Source organism: Megalobrama amblycephala, linkage group LG21, assembly GCF_018812025.1.
Source record: "Megalobrama amblycephala isolate DHTTF-2021 linkage group LG21, ASM1881202v1, whole genome shotgun sequence".
In the NCBI taxonomy this organism is placed as follows: domain Eukaryota; kingdom Metazoa; phylum Chordata; class Actinopteri; order Cypriniformes; family Xenocyprididae; genus Megalobrama; species Megalobrama amblycephala.
This window is the reverse complement of record NC_063064.1, coordinates 5,830,737-5,855,515: the sequence shown is the minus strand read 5'-3', so window position 1 is coordinate 5,855,515 and position 24,779 is coordinate 5,830,737. Positions and strand designations below refer to the sequence as shown.

Here is a 24,779-nt window from a genome sequence, read left to right as displayed (position 1 = left end):
AAATAAACCCTAAGGGTTTTCTTAAGGAACTTAAGGCTGTTATTAAGTTTTTCCCCTTAATTATCTAAGTGTTTCCTTAAGCGTTGCTACAAAGTCCTTAGCGACCATTTCACCTTAATAAATTTAAGGGACCAAAACAGCTCCCTTAAATCAACTGACACTCAAAATACGATGGTTGATTTAGTGTTAATTGAAGAGGAGGAAATACCAAGGCGTGTTTTTAATGATCGCAATAATCCCTTGGAGACGATGAATGATATACAGTTATTGAGAGAATATCGGTTTGACCGCCAGTCAATCCTTCGTCTCACCGCGACACTAGAACATGACATTGAGCACCAAACCCGGCGGAGATACGCAGTTCCAGCACTCTGTCCAGTCTGGTTTAACGTTACGTTTTTTGATTTCTGTTATGTTTGTACTCTCCATAGCACAAATATATTCATACAAATGTGGTTTTAGCGAGGATTTGGCTTTGTGGTTCGTTATGTTCTGTTTACTGTTAGAGGTAGTAACTATAGCAATCGCTGCGATCATTGCCGTATATTGTCAGAAACTACCGTGAAACACTTAGTGTAAACACTTAGGTAAGGGTGAAAGTTAAGAAGTTTGTTGCAACGCTCTTAGTGAAATCCCTTACCTCAGGGATTTTTTCTCCCTCAGGGAAACCCTCACTTAAGGAGTTTCATGCAACCGGGCACTGGTGTCGGGAGCACATGAAGACTGAAGTTTCAGAACATGAAGAACGTTCAATCTTACATCCAACAAGAAAACATGCTTACGTGTCATTCTTGTCACTACAGCTGCTCTGGCCTGGAGAAAACGGCGGCCAGTGTACAACTCGATCAGGGCGGGGGTCTATGCTAATACGGAGAGAATCTATCAGCAGTCGTGGGTGGTCAAATAACTAGCTATCTACGTAGAAAAAGGCTGCAAATTGAAACAGCTCACTGGATGACACATTTTCAGACTCAGACAGCCCATAACAAACTGGCTGCGTGTTTTCTTTTCAGATTTTCTCAGCTAGCAGACACGCCAGAAACATGACTAAATGCAACTAAAAAAACTAAATGTAACTAAAAAAACTAAAAAAGTGACAACTTCATCCAATGTACCCTTTAAACGCATTTCGGTTTCCATGTACAACTGAGGGGACGAGTTAAAATTCGTAATCAACAGCAGGTCACAGATGCCATTTGTCAAGAGATTCTCTTTCTCATATTCCTATAAAATATAAATCTGGTCCTGTGGTACATTTGCATAGTTTGGGATTTTGGGGAATAACTAAACGCAAAGCTGAATACAAAGTGACCTTAGGGCAAAAGCTTGCATTCTCAATGAGTTTTATTCGTAGAGCAAAGAAAAGGTGTAAAGAGGATTCACACATTTTTTCTAAAACCAATAAGAAATGAGGTATTATATTCAACAAGAAGTACATCACAGCCACAACACACTGCAGTGATATAAAACAATTCAGGTTTTTTGTATTCAGCACTGTTAATCTAATTTGATATTCCAAAGAGAAACAAAAAGTCAAAACTCTCATCCCACCGCACCGCGCTAATTTGAACTTTGTGTGTTTAACAGGTTTGAGCATGAACTAATAAAACTTCAGGTCAAGAGATGTTAATTGCTTTTATTTAGCTGCATTTTATTATTCAGCCTGCAGAACTGTCTTTGAATTTCAATTAATGCATCATTTGTATTTGTGCCTAATTACAAGTCATCATTAGCCACATAAAAGCTAAATCCATGTTGAGTATGTTAGACAACATCTGGTTCATAAATAAAGTTGTGGTTATGATGAAAATGTTTTATCTAATTAGTGTTTGCAGGGGATGTTTATTATAAAAAATGAGAAGAGAAGATTCCTTCTGGAATTTATGAATCACCTGTGACCCTTACCAAAGCTTCTTACGTATATACAAACTAATCTGCATTTAAAAAAACAGAATACAGTGTTCAGATGCTGCTAGAACGATCTATACTGTTAACCTATCGAACCTGTAGAAATGTCGTCAAATGATTATCCGTGTGCTAATAATAATGTTCTGGATCCTCTTATTCATTTTCTACGGCCTTTGGAAGTGTGTAAACAACTTTGACTCCTGGTCTTCATTGAGCATATTGGTCTCTTTATGGCGTCTAACTGTAATTCTGCTACACTGTCAATCGGATTCAATCATGCATTTAAATACGACTGTCAATCCAGAAACGTTGCAATGTATAGTTAGCAGCATGAAAAATATATATTATATACAGAAAGCTTGCAAAGGTTGCTGCAATAATAATCACTGAAGCTGTCCATTTCAACACGAGTTACAAGCTGCACTTTTGCGAAAACTCCCGTTATAATCGATGAAGCTGTATACGCTGTGCAATGAATATCTTATTGACATGGTGTATATACTTTGTTGGTTTTAATGAAAGGATTTGCACGCATGGAGAAATCACGTTGAACAAAAGCTCGGCAATTTTGAGCGGATTCTGACTAACTCAAAGACGTCTGATTGGCCATTCAGCACGTCCTGATATTGCTGAGTTAGATGCGTTCCTGGGTCAACATATTTTGTTGATCCTGGAACAACATTGTAGTCTGAAAATTTAGTCTTAACCCTATTCCTACCCCTAAACCTAACCCTACCCAGAAGTTATCCCAAAAATCAGAGGGAAATGATAGATGAATAATATTGATGTAGAAGCACCAATTCATGATTTTACTTGACATAATCTTGTCCCTCAAATCTGATTGGTTGATTTGAATGTTGTTCCAGGATCAACAAAAATGTTGACCCAGGAACATGTTGAGCTCAGCAATATCAGGTTGTGCGGCCAGGCACGTGCTCAACAGATATGTCTGTGATTGGCTACAAAGCTCAATGCTGCCAAAAACGTTTTGTAAATTGAAACCTTTTTGTAACATTAGAAACGTCTTTACCGTCACATTTGATCAATTTAAAGGATTAGTCCACTTTTAAATACACTTTTCCTGATAAATTTACTCACCCCCATGTCATCCAAGATGTTCATGTCTTTCTTTCGTCAGTCGAAAAGAAATGAAGGTTTTTGAGGAAAACATTCCAGGATTTTTCTCCTTATAGTGTATTTCAATGGCTACCAACAGATTGAAGGTCCATATTACAGTTTCAGTGCAGCTTCAAGGGCTTTAAACGATACCAGATGAGTAATAAGGGTCTTATCTAGCGAATCGATCGGTCATTTTCGAAAAAAAATACAACCGTTTATGCTTTATAAACAAAATATCGCCTTGAACGTACTTTCCGCTTCCGCATTCTTCATAACGCTTACGCTGAATGTCCTACGCCTTCCCTATTGAAGTTACGGAAAAAAACGAAAACTGGCGCCAGTTTCGTTTTTTGCGGAAAGTACGTTCAAGGCGATATTTTGTTTATAAAGCATAAACGGTTGTATTTTTTTCGAAAATGACAGATCGATTCGCTAGATAAGACCCTTATTACTCATCTGGTATCGTTTAAAGCCCTTGAAGCTGCACTGAAACTGTAATTTTGACCTTCAACCTGTTGGTAGCCATTGAAATACCACTGTAAGGATAATAATCCTGGAATGTTTTCCTCAAAAACCTTCATTTCTTTTCGACTGAAGAGAGAAAGACATGAACATCTTGGATGACATGGGGGTGAGTAAATTTATCGGGAAAAGTGTATTTAAAAGTGACTAATCCTTTAATGTGTCCTTGCTGAATAGTAGTATTAATTAAAAAAAAGTAAAAATCTTACTTATCCCAAACATTTGAATGGTAGTGTACATCTTTTCTCAATTCTCCTGACTCCTAAATAATCTCTCAATCTGCTGAGCTGCAAAGGAGTCATTTTATTTTGATATTCGATTCTTAACAAGGCCTTTCGAGAACAGAGAGGGAGACGAAAGTCTGAGGTTTGGCTCAGATACGATTCTCAGAAATAATAGCATTTCATGTAAAGATGAGAGAAAGCACTTTAGTTCTTAATCTCACTGTCTACATGTCTCAATCTCTCTTTATCTCAAGAGGCTTTGATCTTTCTCACATCAGAATGCATCAAGTGCACCAATACACTTTGGCTTCTCTATAACTTCACGCACACTACTTACTGTAAATGTTAGGTTCTCTCTAAGAAGGTCAGTTCACGTACATTTTTCTTTTAATAAACACAGTCAATACATTTTGTTGAATCTAACTGGAATAGTCTCTGATTTTCTAATAGATACATAAAAAAGTATCAATTAAAATAAATAAATAAATAAATAAACAAACAATAGTCCAGTTGTTTTATATTATAAAGGTATTACAAAGAATTTTGGAAATGCTCGTGTTATTTTCCACTACATGTAATTAATTTTTTGGCTGACCAAACACAAGGGCACAAAGTTTGGCTAGTGAAGCCCATGGTATATTTAGTTTTTTTATGCACAGTGAAATGCACGACCTTGCACGCGTACACAGGCATTCGACACATGCGCAGTTTTGGGCAATATTTTGCCACAAGTTACATCTCATGTAAATACTTTGTATTCATTCATGCTAGAGTTGTACAAATGAGGGTACACTGTAAAAAATGACCGTGAAAGTTTCCGTACTATATACGGTGAATAACTGTAATAGATCTAACGGTACATTTAATGTAATTTTACGGTAAAATACCATTAAATTCAAAGTTTTTGGAAGTGAAAAATAACAATTCATTGTAAAATTTAGAGTGAAAAACTGTAAATTGACATTCCTACAATTCCCTGCGTGACACTTCACATTTTATATATTTTCATTGAAATAACTCTGTTTCTTCTTAGTTTTTCTCATTTTTTTCTAATCAGTTATGTACATTAGGGTTTTATGTTACATCTAATGTTGTTAAATTAATGTTTATTGCATTTTTAAAATTTCATGCATGTTACCATGATGGTGTTTAGTGTGTGTGTGAATGACACTGTGTGCACCTTCTATATGTTAGTGTTGTCCTTCTCAGCTTGTGGAAAATCTGCTTGTGATGAACTTTGATTCATCATGTGACTCTTATCACCACTGTGTTTGGCGACTGTCAGTGTATTATAAAGGTACAAAACAGATATTAGTACTTCATTAGGTTGGTAAATTAACATTATATCAGTTAACACTCTGAGGTCTAAAAACGCGCCGGCGCGTTTTGCAGGTTTTTTTTCACATTGCAGCAAAACAGACTTAAAATACTCTGTCATTTTTTGTCATAGAGACATAAGTAATACATCAATTGAAACTATAGAATATCTCCTTTTATTTGTATACACTCAGAGTAAAAACAAAATGTTGTGCTTTTTGTAAAATAAAGAAAACTAACATGATGCGTGATCTCTCATCTCCCTCTGAACGAAGTCCAATCTGATAGTTCTCAGAAAATGAAGTGTAACTTAGTGAATACTAATCACAAAAAATTCATACTTATGTCTAACAAAACGTTGAAATGTCAGGTTTTAAATCGTGCAAGTCAAATCGAAAACAAACATTCTGTGTTTATGTAATCTGTATGAAAAGAGAGCCATGTCAGAAGTCCGTGATTCAGCTCATTACCCACTAATGCGGCCACGCCCACGGAGCCAGCGCTATTCACAGGCAAATTCAGAGACAACACATGCATTCATCATCTCAATCGTGTATTTATTGCCTTGAAAATTGTTTATCTGGATGAAAAAGCCATGGTTAGCGATCTCTGGAAGACATTCAGTAAATTCCTGTTTGTTTTCTTCTATTGATAAGTTTTAAGTGAGTTTTTGTTTCTTTAGCGCCCTCCGGCTGTAGTATGAATTGGTAAACACCATTCATGGAATATCGTCTTCTTCTTAGGTGAATTTGTGGACTAAAATGCACAGAGCGCCCTCCGGCTGCAGTATGAATTGCAAACACCAGCGCTCATAGAGATAACAATGAATATTAAATAAAAAATAACTCCTCTGTATAGAAAATTGACATAAACATATGAGAATCCTATATTTCTCCAAATGTGCATGCTTTTAAACTAAAAGCCTATATTCAGACTCTTTGCATCACAGAAATACATTATATTTTAAAGTATAATATAAAACCATTATTTTATATTGTAATAAAATTTTTCTGTATGTTTCATATACCATGATGAGCTTGAGACATCACAGAAGTTTTTTTTCACAGCCTACCTGACTGAAATGCCTCATTAATATGCAAGTCTTTTCAGGTCATTACTATTCAATTCTTTTGTCTTCACAGGTGAGAATGAGCCATTATTCATGATGATTCACGCCTCCTCGCATACCGTGTTTCTTGGCAAAAAGTGTCTTACAAAAACTAAATCAGTATATTGTTATAAATGAAAGAGTAGTCAGCATAATTTTTACATAATTTTGAAGCAAAAACTCTAGTCTACAACCTTCAATACCCAAAAGTCTTGTGAACACAGATTTAATATACTTTTATTGGCCTTATATCAGTGACTTAAGTTTTTTGTTTTTTCAGTAACCACGCATAAACGTTATTCCTTCAAAAACACAAACATGTACACACATGTTCCTCACATATTATGGTAGCCTAGTTTGTGCTGAATACAGTGTAATGACACTTGTGTCATTAATATGTTTATGAACAACTGAAAAAAGCACAAATGTCAGGGCATGTCAAAACTTCTCCAGGCCCCAAATCAGCCTCAGACTCCAGAGGGTTAATGAAATACGTTATTTTACCATAAATTTAACAGATTTTTTTTTTACGTTGCTACTGTATTTTTTACGGTAAAGTTCTGGCAACCACAGCTGCTGTTTTTTTACCGTAAATTTTACTGGGATTTTTTTTACAGTGTACTTTCTAACCTCTTCACACAATCTTCTCATCTATATAGGTCTCCATCGTCACTGTAGCTTGCATGCGTTCCGGTCTGTTCTGTTTAGGTTTTCTTTGACTACTTTGTGAATCGACGTCCCCAGGTCACGGTTGTCACCTTGTGGATAAACTAATTACTGCAAAAAAATTAAATGCGCACGTGCGACCTGTGCGTACAAAGTATGCGTGTTTACAAAAATCCGACAGTGCGCGTACTATATGCACACTGTCATATTCTGATGACGAAATCTGCATCACACGCACTGTACGCTGACCCTCGCGTAAAATTGAAGTATACTTTGGCCTTTAGCATGAGCCCGTTAACTCCTGCTGGTCAATGTCATAACTACACCATCTGGCTGCAAAAAGCATCTTTCTCAACTGACAGCCATTCAAAAGTCACTGTTTATTCTGACAAAATAAAACTTTCAAGATTTTTCATAAAACAGTAACATATAATTCCATGAGTAAAGATAAATTAACCACACTGCTGCCATTGAGATGAATGGGAATGCTAACAGAGAGCTCCTGTTTAATTTTTATCTTCAAATATAATCTAGTCTCTCGAGGTGTTTTCCTCTTTGTCTCTGTACTTGCTCAGAAATAGCTCTTTCTTATTACTTGTTACCTTCTGGCCCGTTATTCATCTGCCATTCAAGCACACACACTTGATCTATAGTCCTTTTTGCGTTGAATATGCTCAGTGTTTTCCTCGCCTTTTCTCTTTCACATCCCTCTTTCATCATCAAAACCCACCCTGCCTCATAATTAATGTGAGGTCCAATTTCCTGAAGATTAAAGGCAAAACAATTAAACGCAGCACAGAAAGGAAGTGGAAATGGAGGAAGAAATGCAGATAGAAGCTTTTGTTTGCTTGTTTGGAGAACAGCACTGAGGTGGTTTTTAAATGGATTATGTTGCTCATAAGAGCCACTTGCCCACAAGAAATTAGAAGAAGGACAAGAGAGAGTTTTTGGCTGGAAAGATGTCAGTTTTTTACTTCTCACTCTTCCAACAAAATGTGCAAATATTTGATCTGCGCCCTTAATACACATTTTAAGTAAACTACAGTTTCACACCTCTTCTAGCGATCTGCTCGGTTGGCTTTAGAGGGGTCTGGGTTCATTTGAAACACTTACAAAAATCAAGTGAAACTCTGAAACCAGCCAAATGAGAAATCTATGGAGTCAAATTAATGCCTTAAAGTTTTGCACAAAAATAAAGTTTTGCAAAACACAAAAAAGAATTGAGCAATAAAGAAATGTTTGCAAACAAAAATAAAGAATTGCAATGGAAAAATAAAGTATTGAGCATGAAAAATATGTGGCAAAGATAAAATAGGATTACAGCTGTCATTGATTTTTGTAATTGATTATATTTTTATTTTATTTTATTTTGCGATTTATTATTTTTGTTTGCAAAACTTATTTTTTTCTGCTCAATACTTTATTTTTCCTTTGCAATTCTTTATTTTTGTTTGCAAAACATTTTTTTATTGCTCAATTCTTTTTTTTCGTTTTGCAAAAAACAAATTAATTTGACTCCATATAAATCCCACTAGCCTTTTGTCCAACCTTTTGACATATGAAGAAGCAGCCCATTAACACGATTTTGTTATTGCAGATGTATTTGATTCAAATTTAAGTATTTTCAAATTCCTTCAGTTTTTCTGCAGAAATTGAGATAGAACTGTATTATTTATTTTCATATAATGTAATACAAAATAATATAATATAATACCAATATTCTAATATTCAGTTTAATAATAACAATAATATCTTCATGTAATGTGATTCAAATTAAAGTGTATTTTTTTAATAATGCTGGAACTCATATTATAAAATAGGATATTTTGTTTATTATTGTTGGATATTTTGAAAGTTTAGATTTGAATTTATATATATATATATATATATATATATATATATACAGTGCCCTCCACAATTATTGGCACCCTTAGTAATTATGAGCAAAAGCGGCTGTGAAAATAAATCTGCATTGTTTATCCTTTTGATCTTTCTTTCAAAAAATTCACAAAATTATAACCTTTCATTTAAGGAAAATAATTGAAAGTGGGGGGAAACTCACATTATGAAATAAATGTTTTTCTCCAAAACACGTTTACCACAATTATTGGCACCCTTTTATTCAAAACTTTTTGCAACCTCCTTTTGCCAAGATAACAGCTCTGAGTCTTCAACTATAATCCCTGATGAGTTTGGAGAACACCTGACAAGAGATCAGAGACCATTCCTTCATGCAGAATCTCTCCAGATCCTTCAGATTCCAGCTCCATGTTGGTGCTTTTTCTCTTCAGTTCACTCCACTCATTTTCTTTAGGGTTCAGGTCAGGGGACTGGGACGACCATGGCAGAAGCTTCATTTTGTGCTCAGTGACACATTTTTGTGTTGGTTTTGATGTTTGTTTTGGATCATTGTCCTAATGGAAGATCCAACCACGGCCCATTATTGGATTTCTAGCAGAAGCAGTCAGGTTTTGTTTTTGGTTTTTGATCTGTTGGTATTTGATAGAATCCATGATACCATGTATCTGAACAAGATGTCCAGGACCTCCAGCAGAAAAATAGGCCCACAACATTAAAGATCCAGCAGTATATTTAACCGTGGGCATGGGGTACTTTTTATCCATGTGTGCGCCAAACCCATCTGGTGGGTTTGCTGCCAAAAAGCTCTTTTTTTAGTTTCATCTGACCATAGAAGCTGGTCCGGTTTGAAGTTCCAGTCGTGTCTGTCAACTGAATATGCTGGAGATTGTTTCTGGATGAGAGCAGAGGATTTTTCTTGAAACCCTCCTGAACATCTTGTGGGGATGTAGGTGCTGTTTGATCATTTTTTTAGGCTCTCTGAGACTCAAGACTAATCTCTGCAATTCTCCAGCTGTGATCCTTGGAGAGTCTTTGGCCACTCAAACTTTCCTCCTCACTTCACATTAGGACAATTTAGACACACGTCCTCTTCCAGGCAGATTTGTAACATCTTTAGTTGATTGGAACTTCTTAATTATTGCCCTGATAGTGGAAATGGGGATTTTCAATGCTTTAGCTATTTTCTTACAGCCACTTTCTATTTTGTGAAGCTCAACAATCTTTTGCTGCACATCAGAACTATATTCTTTGGTTTTACTCATTGTGATGAATGATTAAGGGCATTTGGCCTTTGTGTTTCCTCATGTTTATACTCCTGTGGAACAGGAAGTCATGGCTGGACAATAATGTTCATGATCACCCTGGTGTGCTACAAAATGTAAATATGAATGGGAATATACTTCAGAGATATTTTACTCATTAGAATTTCTAGGGGTGCCAATAATTGTGGCCAACATGTATTGGAGAAAAACATTTATTTCATAATGTGAGTTTCCCCCCACTTTCAACTGTTTTCTTTCAATGAAAGGTTAGAATTTTGTGAATTCTTTGAATGAAAGATCAAAAAGATAAACAATGCAGATTTATTTTCACAGCCACCTTTGCTCATATTTACTAAGGGTGCCAATAATTGTGGAGGGCACTGTATATATATATATATATATATATATATATATATATAGAGAGAGAGAGAGAGAGAGAGAGAGAAAGAAATACATTTAATATACTATAAAATATTAATGTAAATCTATCATTTATATTTTTAAATCAATATTGTATTCTGTATAATAACTACTTCATGATACATCTAAAGAATTAATGCAATAACAATATATATTATCAATTTATTGCAACATATTGATCATATTTATTGATAATATATCAATATCTTGCAAATCTCAAGTTATCAATAACACATTATTAAGACTACAAATTATCAAGCTAATCAAAAGTAACGTTAATAATCTCATCCATGAACATGATTTTTGCCCGAGTCCTGTCCCAATTCTTTTCTACCAGCTGTAGATGTGAAGACAACACCTCCCATGATTCCGCGAAATCTAGGCATCATCAAGCTACGCCTTTGTTTTGAGTAAGCGACCTCTAGCGGTGAAAATTTACATATTGTGGCTTTAAAGGCACAGTTTAGTGCTGTGAATCATGGGAATTCTGAGCCGGTGACTCAGGCAGAAATCATGTTAATGGATGAGATTATTAACATTACTGTAATATGAAGCCGAGCAGGGTAGAGTGCTGTGGGAGCTGAACGAGTCTGCTGGAGTGATTGATAATGAGAGACGAGTGCGAGTGCGACACACGGCTCGAGCACAGCAGAGCTTTTATTATGCTGCAGTCGCCGCTTCCGCTTTTTCCAGTCAAGATAAGTGGGGTAAACCAGTATTGTTTATCATATTAGATACATTTGAGTGCGTTGAAAATGATGTTATAGCGTTACTCTGTGCGTTCGCTCAGCGGCTGCTATGAGACACTTGTTGCACACTGCAGTAAGATAGATCGATTTTAGTATATCAAATTAATATAATCAAGAAAATGAGATTCAAACAATAAGACTAAATATGGTGAGCTACTACATAACAACGATTAGTTTTCTGTCTATAAATGTATCCAAACAATTGTTCCCTTGTCTAATAAAGCATGCAATATATTAAAGCGTCTTTGGCGTTTCCATGGTTTCTACAAAATAAAACCGGAAATCGAGGGTAACACGTCATTGATAAGCAGCGTACAGACACAGTCCATGTCCTGGATAAAATTGCTTATTTCTCTGGATTTAAACATTCTTGGAAACATCTGGGATAATGCAAGTACACAAGTCAACAAAATATAAAACACTGTTCTAGTGGTTTTTGGATATTTTAATCCAAAAATCGTACATATTGTCCCTTTAAGTCCTGCAGTGTAAATGCGCCTCAAAGACACTGCATAAATGTGCTGTAGGAGAGCTTATTAAACCGTTGAAAGCAGATTGGTGTGCGGGCTTGAGCTCTCCCCTCTGAGACTTCAGACATATGCGTGCTGAGAGTGCTGGGATTATCTGGGTCTGGAATGGTGGGAAATGAACACCAAAACCTCATATACTGTACCTTCACTTCTGCTATCTCTCCATTTAATTATACACTGACATTTACACCCACTGCAACATGTAATAGAGCTCATTATGGCGGGGGGTCGTCCAATACTCAAAGTTAGCTCTCTGCCATCTGCAGATTGGTGCTCATGCAAGGAGAGTTCAAGTACACTAATTGCAATACTTGTGGGATATGCAGCAGTCCGCTGTAGGACACAGCTTACATAACATCTTTCAAATATCACTGAAAAATTTTGCCACTTTCAATGAATACGGTATCAAAAATGGGCTAGAAACCATTTTAAAAAGTCAGAGGTTTGTTCTATTTCACCAAAGAGTCAGGGAGTGAAAGTGTTGTTTGTCTACCTTCACTCAACCTAAACATTATAATTTATCATATATAATAAATACAAAATAATTTGTGACGTGCGTACACAACTGATTTTGTTCCTGGGCTTAACATATTGTGTTGATCCTGTAGCAACATTCCTGTGACGAGCAGGGCGGGCGAGAGCCGTGAGGGAACGGCGCGAGGCCAGTGACGCAAGTGATAATGAGCATCACCTGCGAGGTGCGCCGGCCTCGAGTCTCTCACGGAGGAGCTCCGGAGGCGTAAAAGGAGGAGCGACGACAGTGAAGGACGAGAGAGGACCAGGCCTGGACTTTATTTCATGTTTTATTATGTTTGTGTGGCCGGCAGACGTCCGCGAGAGTTGGACGGGTCGGAGGGTTACTTTCATTTGTATTTATTTATTTTGAATTAAAGTTTTGTTGAATGTTCAGCGGTTCCCACCTCCTTCTTCCCATATTTACGAACTGTGTTACAATTCCTGTCTGAAAATTTAATCCTAACCATTTCCCTACCCCTAAACCTATCCCTACCCATAACTTATCCCTAAAATCAGAGGCAAATGATATGTGAATAACATTGTAGAAGCACCTAACCCTGGTTGTAACTTGACATAAACTGTAAACTTGTCCATCAAATCTGATTGGTTGATTGGAATGTTGTTCCAGGATCAACAAAGATGTTGATCCAGGAACATGCTGTACAGGTTCTGCGTACACAACCACCTTATAATGGTAAAAATTCCACCCACTCCTTTTTATATATTCCCCATAAATCATAAACGGTGTCTCAAAATGAGTCCTTTGCATTTTCTATACATTGTGATGTCACAATGTAACAGGCTCCGCCCATGACTGGAAAGGGGACGGGGAGCAGCAGCTCATTTGCATTTAAAGATACGCCCACAAACACAGCATGTTTTTGCTTCCACCCAAAATGGGGCATTTTGGGCATTGTATAATAAATGATCTGTGGGGTATATTGAGTTGAAACTTACAGACACTTTCTGGGGACACCAGAGACTTATATTACATCCTGTAAAAAGGGACATAATAGGTCCCCTTTAAATCAGTTATGGGGTTTTACGTTACGTCTTATGTTGTTAAATTAATGTTTATTACAGTGTCGTCATGTGTGTTACCACGATGGTGTTTTGTATTTGTGTGCATTACATCATTTGCACCTTCTATATAGTATATAGTATTTACCTCAGCTTGTGGAAAAGCTAGTTATGATGAATTTCATGATTCATCATGTGGCTTTTTCTTTTCTTTTCTTTTCTTTTCTGTGTTTTTATGTTAGCAGTCAGTATATTATAAAGGTAAAAAAAAACATTTTTAGTATTTTGGTATATTACACATTAGAAATTTGAAGATCAAGGCAAATTGTACTTAATTTGTCTTCTGGGAAACATGTAAGTATCTTGTGTAGCTTCCGAAGGGCAGTACTAAATGAAAAAAAATATGATATTTAAACAAAATTAGACAAATTTACACATCTTCATCTTGTTCAAAAGTTTTCACCCCCAGGCTCTTAATGCAACATGTTTCCTTCTGGAGCATCAGTGAATGTTTGAACCTTTTTTAATAGTTGTGTTTGAGTCCCTCAATTGTCCTCAGTGTGAAAAGACGGATCTTCAAAATCATTCAGTCACTGCTGTTAAGGGTTCAAATATGCAAAAGATGGTGGAAAACTGAAGAATCTGCAGGAGCCTGGAGGATTTTTCTGAAAGAACATTGGGCAGTTTAACAGATCAGGACACTCAAGGGACTCAAGAACAACCATCACAAAACAAAAAAACATTCTAGGTAATGACGTATTAAGGAATCAAGGGTATGTAAACTTTTGAGCAGGGTCAATTTTATCAACTGTAATTTACGACTGTAATATATTTTCTCTAATGTACAAGTTAAATAACTCCAAACTAGCAACTTTTCATGCTAGGTTCATTATCTAACATATCTACTAGTTATTATCACTCCAAAGAAAAAGGGACTGTTGACTGAACAAAAGTAATGGGTCACCAAATTATACCCTATTAACGGAAAGTGGCATCTAAGATCTCTGAAAATCGGTGTCTATGAGCATCCTGCAGGGTCTTGAAACCCTTGATACGTCCGGAGCAGGCAATTAAACTTTGAGTTTTACTGAGTTCAGATCTTTTTCATCAATGTCATGAAAGCCTCCTGTGGTCAGCATCTCTTTGGACGCCTGCAGGGGGATTCAGGCTTAACGCAGCTTGAGCACAACACTATAGCGGCAGAGCAAAACTCAATTCTCTTGGGCGTGATAGAAACACACATGCTGACAGTGGAATATCCCCCGACTTACTCACATAGCCTCAAAAGTGTACTGCGTTATCCCTTTCAGTTTATTAGACGGTCTACAAGCCTGAAGCAGGCAATTTAGTGTGTGTTTGAGCCCAGGTATTCCCAAAAGAACAGTTAATCAATGGAAAACATGTTCATGTCTCCACACACACACACACACACACTTGAGCTTTGAACTCAGGGGAATATATGTATTGTGTGCTTCATGTAGGAAGAACCTGAATCAAGACCAGGAGTAATTTTCCAAACAATATTGTCATTTGCATTAATGTAGAGCTCATGTAAATGCCTTTGCTGGCTCACAAATGATTTTTCGATACTAAACAACAACAACAACACTGTATTACGTTTTTTCCAACTAATTCCAGCTCTCATTAAAAGTTGTGTCTGCCCTGGGACTTTCTGAAAATGCGATTCTGCTTTTGTAAGACATAACGCAGAACAAAAACTTATGGAGAATAGCTCAAAATGCATGTCTCAACATTTTTACATGAAGGAAAATATCCTCTGACAAGTTTACCCACAATGCACAGTTACAGCTAATGAGGATCACAAGCTAAGCCTTGAAATCTGTTGATCTCACACATCAGGGTACCTCTCTAATTAAAGAGTTTCTCAGCCAGAAATATTGCGCTCCACGATCAGACTCCATCTGGATGGACCTGCTCTAGCAGGGCCAATGACGGGGAAATGAAAAGACTAACAATGCTTGTGAAAAAATGGGCCACAGATGAGTGCGTTTGCTAATGTGTCCTCTGCCAACACTGAAACAGCCAACGGAAACAAGCAGGGTGCAAAATTACTCTGTCGTGTAAATAAAAAAAGTTACTTGCCAGTAAGTTTATTAAGAACTGCAACATTTACATACATGGTTTAAATTGAACTGTAAGAATGAATAAAATAAATCTGACCCGATGTACGTTATAATAATGACCTGTGCTGGCTGCACTGCAAAAAATTATTTTCACGATTTGTTATCACAACATTTTTCTTTTGTCAAATCTACTTCAATAATTAATGTAGTTCAGATAACATAATATTTAGAGTTTCGGTTATTAAACTTAATTGATTTAACTCAAATTTTTAATTTCAATGAACTCACAATTTTAAAGGGCAACCAGGTAACTTACTATTTTAAGTTAAACCAACAAAATATATATATTAGGGGTGTAACGATACGCTCAGGTCACGAAACGCTACGTATCACGATATTTTGAATGAAATCTTATTTGAAATTCAGTTTCATTTATTTTAAAAACATTAACAAATTTCAATACTTTTCCTTGTTGTACATACAAGATCACATTTCAGGTTTACCTTCTGTATTCAAATTAACAGCTGAATAGGTCTGTCTGTCACTGAAATAAAAGTTACATTTAAGAATCCTAAGGGACCGTTCACATATCGCGTCTAAAAATGCATGGAAGGCGCAGCCGCACAGCTTCTCCTTTCCAAAGCGCTTGCGCTCCCGTGGCGTCTGTTGTTGCTATGCAACTATGAACTGCGCTTGCCAAGAGGATCAGGAAGTTTCAGCAAAGGATAAATTGATTTCTAGCCCTTGCATTAGCTTTACTACTAGATATATTTATCGAGATAAGATATAAAAACCACCCTGTCCAGCTATGATCAGCTGTTCGGCTGAGGTTTTGATGTTTTGTTACGGAAAGGCCGAAGCTGATCGGTTGGTTCATGTCACATGACCTGCGGTGCGCTTGAGGCATTTTGAAAAGTTGAGAATTTTTCATCTCGATTCCCCTGGAAAACGCACCGCATGCGCGTCGCGACCGCGTCGCTTCCATTGTGAGCGCGCCTGCCGCGTGGCTACATTTGAAATAACTGACTCGCATGCGGAAAAGACGCAATACAGAACAGAACTTCTTAAAGCAAAGCATCGCAAGCATCTTTTGCTTTTCTGTGAGCACAGCTGTTGCTGTGGCACTGCGGTGAAAGAAAGCCACGACTTTTCTCACGCGACCAAGCAAGAGACTGACGCGAGAAATGTTTAAACCTGCTTGCAAGATTCGATGTGTGCGTGAAACACTTACTGAAGTAGAGAGAGCTGATTTAGACACACCCTCTTAAGTGTTATCTGACATAATTAAGATTATTTTTTTCTGACACAGTTTAACTCAAGATCTTGTCATATTTTATTACCATTTTTTTAAACTATAGTGAATAAACAGTATTGATGAATGAAATGTTCAAGGCGTCTGAATACATTTTGGTTTGACTGTACATACAGTATTAGTAGCCACAAACCTTTGTATATATTTTTCCTTTTATATATATATATATATATATATATATATATATATATATATATGAATATTTTCAAAGGCACAAAAAAAATCATGGCCACTACATGCAACCACCACTGGCAGGTGTGGCCTAATTTTTGGACCCTGGAAACAAGCCAGCACAGTTCTAGTGAAATCAGCAGGTGCCACCTGGGATGAATTCTACTCACCCAAGAGGTTTTTCTAGTCGGCTGGCTGGTGACCCCACGATTTCACCCAGTGTGCAGAACATCTGGCCAAGAAAGTCCTAGATGGAGCGGGTAGGATCAAGTAGAAGAGGCGTTAAGAGTTTATCAAATTCAACAAATCTCAACGCTCTGCCCTCTTGTTATAGTAGTGAATTGAAAGGCAAAGACGTACGTATAGTTCAAGGGGCTTCTGGGAAGGAGCACGGCCATGTTTACAATAGAGCACAGCATGTAACAGAAAGCACAAGACACAAATACAATACCAGCCACACAGACAACATCACGCACAGTTTCGTGGGTGATCAAACCAGAGAAGAGAGAGAGATAGTGATGATTAGTGACATCTACATGATCAGTCTGCATGCATTAAAAGAGGTGTGACGAAAATACCAGAAATAGGGTGAAGGTAAATAAAAAATATCCAAATATATTGTATCTGTGCAAATACTTTATGCTTCAGCATTAGTAAACACAGCAATTATGTCAGACAAACACTGCATGTTAGTTAGTTTTATTATACAAAACTTAAATCACGTGGATTCAAAAAGCTTTAACACGAGTAATTGTATATACTGTATAATTCTACATGAGCTAAATTTTATGACATCTATACCTCAGCTGTGGATTTAAAGTAAAAAAATGTGTCAATGACTTTCCATTCAAAAGATGAGAGTTTTGCTAAATATATGTGGATACTTTTTTTTAAAAATTGAAATGTACATAAATGTTTTCATTCAGGTTCCATGAGGGTCACATTACATCACTACTTACGTGTTTGGAAAGATCAGGACTTTTAGAGTCAACATCATATCTGAAGAAGAAAGTAACACACACAAAAAAGAAAAAACAATGTTAACCAAAGTCTTCAAACACATTGAGTAGCTAATTAAAAGATATGCCATAAAAGACTGACTTTAAAAGGAAACAACTACTTTAATGGTTAGAGAAATGCTCAAATACACACACACAAAAACTGTCTTTCAAGTAAGCTTGCAAAACAACTTAATGGTCAAACATGCTTGCCATTGACAGACAAGTTTCATAAAGGGCATAAAGTAAAAACTATTGCACTTCATCTTTTAGTATTAAAGAAATGCATCTCTGACTGAATTCATTAAACATTCTATACATTTTCTTCTTATTTTCTACCCAAAAAAATTAAGTTTCAAATATTTTGGGATACTTCTTAAGAATGTCCTTATCCTTTTTCTTAAGAATGTTCTAAAGACAAAGGAAATCCTTAGAATCCAAAGGAATGTTCTTAAAACTCATCATCTTAAAGTTAGGATAACTTCCATAGCACATTAAATCATTATGATTATTACGGTGCAAAAAGACAAAAAGTCGATCAGTGAGTCTTTGGAAAGATCAGCCATCTTCTTCTTAAAGAAAAATAAAATATTTCAGAACTTCTTAAGAGTTTATCAATAATTGCACTTCACATTCTTATGAAAATCCTTGCAAACTTAGAATTGATCTTAAGAAATGTCTTCTTTCTTGAGAATTACACACTTCAGCTTTAAGTCTTTCAAGAATTTTTTCTTTTGAATGCACACCAAAACATAAAGCTTGTCTTTCTACACTGTAAAAAATGATTTTTCAAAGTTGTACATTAAACAAGAATTATTGGAGAAAGTTTTACAAGAAAATACTATTTCCGTCTTTCTACTTCAAAAATCGAACGTTTAATTCAATGTTTCAATGCCGTTTCTTTGTAATTATTTGTAAAAATTTACTAGCAGTTTCTTAGTGAAAATTCTCAAATTAAATCCTACACCATTTGTTTCAGTGTATGGAAAATAATAGAATTTTGAATCCAGTATTCAAAATTTGTGCACATCAAGAATGATAACTATTAATGATAACGACACAGAAGAACAATATCATTGAAATTGCTTTCAGGGTATGTTTACACGACAACGATGTACTAAAATCAGAAACGTTTTTCCTTTGTGTTTTTCGCGTACAGACAACGACTTTGTCAAAGCGATCCCCATTCACACAGATGCACGAAAAGGACTAAAAATGCTGTATTCTGCTGCCAGACCAGTAGTTGGCGATGTCACTTTGTAAAGAAAACTACGCACCGATAGACTGAAGAGGTATTACGTATGTGTATGACGTCACCGTTTTCACAAATTTGTGTTGTTTGTAGTTTACACACAGACGATAACGGTATCGTTTTCAAAAACGTGCACTTTGAAACCCATTTTCAGGTCCACAAAACGCCGTTGTCGTGTAAACGAATGGCCAAAACGCATAAAACGCTGAAAACGGTGTTGTGTAAACGGCCCCTCAGAATTGTTTTTTATTATTAACAATACAAACATTGACAGCCAATCAAACTCCAGCTGACTTTAAAGAGCTTGAGCATTTAAAGTGACAAATGACAAAACTGCATCACAAGCTTATTGGTGCCACCGGACGCCAATATAGTCATCGTTATAGTTATCGTTCTTGGTGTGAATGGGCCTTAAGAGACCATTAAATGCAAGTTAGCAACAAATGACGAGAAACCGCTAAGAAAACATTTGCTAACTAAACAACCATGCATGCATGCCTATTTACGAACTCAGTTAAGATAAAGTTAGTAAGAGGGCCAAAAGCAAATCGTAATAAAATAGGAATTCAGATGATTCGAATTCATTCAGGGATCTGACACACTGCATCGGAACATTCCTGATGGTTACATCAAAGATCAGTGACAGAAGAAAGAGGAAGCGGGAAGGAGGTGAGAGGTTTGTCTGAAGGAATATTGGTGTGGATGCGCAGACTCAGGACAGGGATCAAAAGAAATAACTCACAAATCAAAGCGCAGGCTTTGCTTCTCCTCAAAGAAGTAGTCCAGGATGTACTTCCTGACAAAGTCCGGATTTAGCGTGTTGTCAATCACCTCCGTTCTTCCAAACTAGAAAGTGGATTAGGGACAGCGGAGGAAGAGATGGGGTCAGAGAGAGAGGAAGGAAAGAGGGCGAGAAAATGAAATTGGATATAAGGTACAGAATGAGTAATGGAGGACCAAAAAATCGAGAATGGGAAAAGTTTCGGTACAAAACACTGCAGATATGAGAATTAAGCTGAAATGGCAACTCCTCTCTAATAAAATTGGTGTAATCCCTCTGATTTTGCTCTCTTTCTCCCTTGTTACGGTCTTTTTCCTTTTCTCCCCACTATCCTCCAGAGACTCGTCTAATGCCGGAGGGTTGGTTTGCTGAGGTGTGCGATCTTGTGTGAGAACTAGAAAGGTTTAGTGAAACTTTAAGTCCTCAGTGGCAGCACTAATTACAGCGGGTTGGCTATTCGACAGCTCTGAAGACCGGTGACAATTATGTCTGCATAATTAGAGGGGGGCTTCAGCCAAACAGCGAGCTATATATCAGCGAAGCTTTTCCCTTTAAAAAAAAAAAAAAAAAAGACTAAACAATTGGATAGGTCCTCTCCCCTCTTTCAAAGGCTAAATGCGCCAACATGGAATTGAGGCCACCTTTTGACAGTGAACTGATCTAAGCGAATGTTTGTTTAGTAGCCTGTATTTCACCTAGAGGCTTTTAGTGACTTTTCATGCAATATATGTTGACCATAAATTATTCAGTGTTTGGAAAAGTTTAAATAAATGAATGAATACCCTGCGAACAGTCTGTTTCCATGAGCTGATATTGAGATGATAAAAAACAGTTGTGTCGTGTTTGCATTGCTCTGTGGATCATGAAGTGTTTTTTCACAGTTTATTGGGACCTAAAGCGGTGGTATTGAAAAACATACAGAATCACAGAATATTGAATCTTAAAGAATTACAAAATGCATCATCTCTAATTAAGGTAATATAGCAACACTCCCAATTTCTGTTAATACAAAGTTTATTAAGCCAATATGAATATAGTATTTTACAATGAGAGGCCTTTGTGTCAAAAAGGTTGAGAAATGATCATTCTTAGGTTTAAGTGATATTAGAGCAAATATAAATTGTCATGTGACTCATGTCTTTATGTAACATATTTAAGTCTGAGTTAATGGGAATCTTTTAAAAACAATCTATTTCAAAACATTTTCACATTCGTAATTTCATACATTTTGGAAAATTGTACATTGCAAATGAAAACTTGATTAATGAGCTTAAGAATGTCAAGTTTAACCATTAAGTTAATAAAACTTGCAACAGACGTAATCAACAAGGTATTAAAAAAACATATCTATATATAGTGCTGTCAAATCGATTAATCGCAACATAAGTTTGTGTATGTGTATTTGTGTGTGTATATATATATATATACACATATATATATTTACAAACTTTTATGTTAGATGCAATTAATCGATTTGACAGGACTAATATATACTTTTCACAAACATTGTTAATTGTTGAACTACCTTTGCCACACTGATTTTAGCAAACAAAGGTTTTCCAAATACAATTATTTTTTAAAGCCTCACTGCTTATTTTAAGTAATTATAAAAGATTATGCCAAAATAGGTACACCAATTGTTTTTTAAAGACACTTTTTAGCAATTCAAGGACAATTACACTGGCAAGACATTTATTAATTTAAGCCCCTCCAAAATGTCAGAATTACTTTTATTTTCAGACTTTGAAGGCATGATCATTACATAAGAGGTTTAGTCAAATAATTGTCTGTATGAATCCCAATTATGTATTTTTAAATAATACTGTATATCCGGACATAAAATGCCTTAAAAGTAACAGTTTTTCTGTACAGTGAAGAAAAAGTTTAAATAATAATCATGAAAATACCAGAGTTCAAGCCAAACCCTTGCAAAAGTCAGGAGTTCAAATTACTTATGCAACAATTAGGTACCAATTTTAATTGCAGTATCCACAAAGAGCTTTCAACCATCTAATGAATAAAATCTAATTAGAAACAAGTAGTGCACTGCTGTGCTGGTAGAAATGAACCCTTCAGACTGCTCTGTTCATTTCAAATCAGCAAGCTAAAAGTTATATAAAGAGAGCCTTAATTATTAGTAATTATTGACAAATGTGTGCAATTGGTGTAATCACTCCTCGTCTAAAACAGGATAGATGGCAGTTCTCTCTGCAGACTGGATATTAATGTTCTATACTGTATGTTTCATTTTACGTTCATTATGCACAGAAAGAACAAAAAAGTCTATTTAGCTTTGCAATTACTTTGTCAGGAATGACAGCGATGAAGCCGCATAATTAACATGTTTGTCGATAGAATATTCGAAGCTGTTTCTGCCTTCACTGTGCTCATGATTTCCAAACATTGTGAACTTTATTTCAGTTTGTTGAAAACGAAACAAAGCAATTAAAAACTTGATGAAAGATCATAACATTAGGTTTTGCTCCTTTAGTTACTGTAACTTCTAGCTCAGATACAATTTACAGAACAAATTACATTGGAATAAGTTTAGTTATTATCGCTTCTAATGTCACCTGAATTACATTAGTTGCATTCATTTAACTTGGAGCGAACATTGATATATAAATACACTGTAAAAAGTAACATGCTCTATCTACTCAATAAAATTGTAGCAACAGATTACAAGCAATATTATTAATAAAATTCAGCATATAAAAATTGAGTTAGAATTAAACAAATTAATTCCTTAAAAGTCAATCATTTAAAATGTGTAAAATTAGCAAACACCATTACAAAAACCCACAAACTGACATAAAAAGCAAAGAGTCAAACTGCCCAACTAAACGAAACACTGATCACCATACTGGTGACCAAATTTTCAATAAAATCAACATCAACATCTAAACCTGTTAATTCTTGTGTTTCTATTTGCTTCAGTGATTTTGCTTATTATCAGGTATCTTCAATGTTCACAATAAAAAATAAAGAGTTCTTAATTCATCTTTGATGTCTGTCTGTTATTCAGATATTTTTGTTTAAATTTTACTTAAATTTGACTTTTTTTAAATGGTTGGTAATAATATTGCTTGTAATCTGTTGCCAAAATTTTATGGAGTAGATATAGCGTATTACTTTTTACAGTGTACTTGATGTTCTACACTTGATGTTCTACAACTTCAACAGTTGTAAATGTAGGACTGGTCAGCAATATTTTAAATATAAAATTGTAAATTGTAGCTAAAAATTGAGTAAATTGTAGTTACAAATTAAACATTTAGTATGAAACATAATGCCACCACGTTGTTATCAATTATTTCTGGTGCATATGAAGCACCTTAATAATCTACAGTTGCAAGAAAAAGTATGTGAACCACTTGCAGAATCTGTGAAAATGTGAATAATTTTAACAAAATAAAGGAGATAATACAAAATCCATGTTATTTTTATTTACTGAGTAAAATATTTTACATAAAATATGGTTTACATATAATCCACAAGACAAAAAAATAGCTGAATTTATTAAAAATAACCCCATTCATAAGTATTGTGAACCACTTGATTCTTAAATACTGTGTGTGGTTACCTGATGATCTACAACTATTTGTTTGTTTTATGATGGTTGTTCATGAGTCTCTTGTTTGGTCCTGAGCAGTTAAACTGAGCTCTGTTCTTCAGAAAAATCCTCCAGCTCCTGCAGATTCTTCAGTTTTCCACCATCTTTTGCATATTTGAATCCTTTCCAGCAGTGACTGAATGATTTTGAGATCCATATTTTCACACTGAGGACAACTGAGGGACTCAAACTCAACTATTAAAAAAGATTCAAACGTTCACTGATGCTTCAGAAGGAAACACGATGCATTAAGAGTCGGGGGGTGAACACTTTTGGAATTTGAAGATCAAGGTAAATTGTATTTAATTTGTCTTCCAGGAAACATTAAAATGTATCTTCAGTTGCTCCAGAAGGGCAGTACTAAATGAAAAAAAATGTATATTTAAACAAAATAAGAAACATTTGGACATCTTCATCCGGTTCAAAAGTTTTCACCCCACGACTCTCAATGCATCGTGTTTCCTTCTGGAAGCATCAGTGAATGTTTGAACCTTTTTTAATTGTGTTGTGTAGTTGTGTTTGAGTCCCTCAATTGTCCTCAGTGTGAAAAGACGGATCTCAAAATCATTCAGTCACTGCTGGAAAGGATTCAAATATGCAAAAGATGGTGGAAAACTGATGAATCTGCAGGAGCTGGAGGATTTTTCTGAAGAAGTTTAACTGCTCAGAACAAACAAGAGACTCATGAACAACCATCACAAAACAAACAAACAGTCGTAGATCATCAGGTAACCACACACAGTATTGAGAATCAATGGTTCACATACTTCTGAATGGGGTTATTTTAATAAATTCAGCTATTTTTTTTTGTCTTGTGGATTATATATAAACATCTTTTATGTAAAATATCTTACTCAGGAGAGTACTAAATAAAAAAACATGCATTTTGTATTGTCTCCTTTATTTTGTTTAAATTATTCACATTTTCACAGATTCTGCAAGTGGTTCACATACTTTTTCTTGCAACTGTAATTAGCCTCAAAATGTAAGGAATTGTTTGGTTTATACTTCCTTCACTACATAAAGGTTATGTGAATCCCCTGGCTCACGGCTTTATCAGACAAAACAACACAGGCCAAGATTCTCCCAGTGACAGCACACACACACCTGCCAGTGAAAGGCAGTCACCCGTATTGGTCAGGGCTGTCATATCTACAGACTGCACACAGATGCCAGAGTGAGCTTAGGACAGTATGTCAGCACCAAAGGGTCTTTTAGTGGTCACAGTGATCAAATCAAAGTTATTTTACATGGTAATAATGTGAAAATTATAGTAGGCTGGTACATTACACTCGTGTTGAGTTAATAAAATAGTCAGATTTCTTATTTAATGTACACTATAGGGGG

The 24,779-nt window shown here is 35.7% G+C and overlaps 1 protein-coding gene across 1 annotated transcript in view; it reads right to left on the bottom strand.

Annotated features, from left to right (window-relative positions):
* Positions 1–24,779, bottom strand: part of cpne5b (copine Vb) — a 210,561-nt gene that overhangs the window by 121,578 nt on the left and 64,204 nt on the right. The window contains 4 exon segments of the mRNA XM_048173479.1: positions 16,959–17,035; positions 17,149–17,166; positions 17,748–17,787; positions 19,781–19,884. Coding sequence (XP_048029436.1) covers positions 16,959–17,035; positions 17,149–17,166; positions 17,748–17,787; positions 19,781–19,884 — 239 coding nt within the window.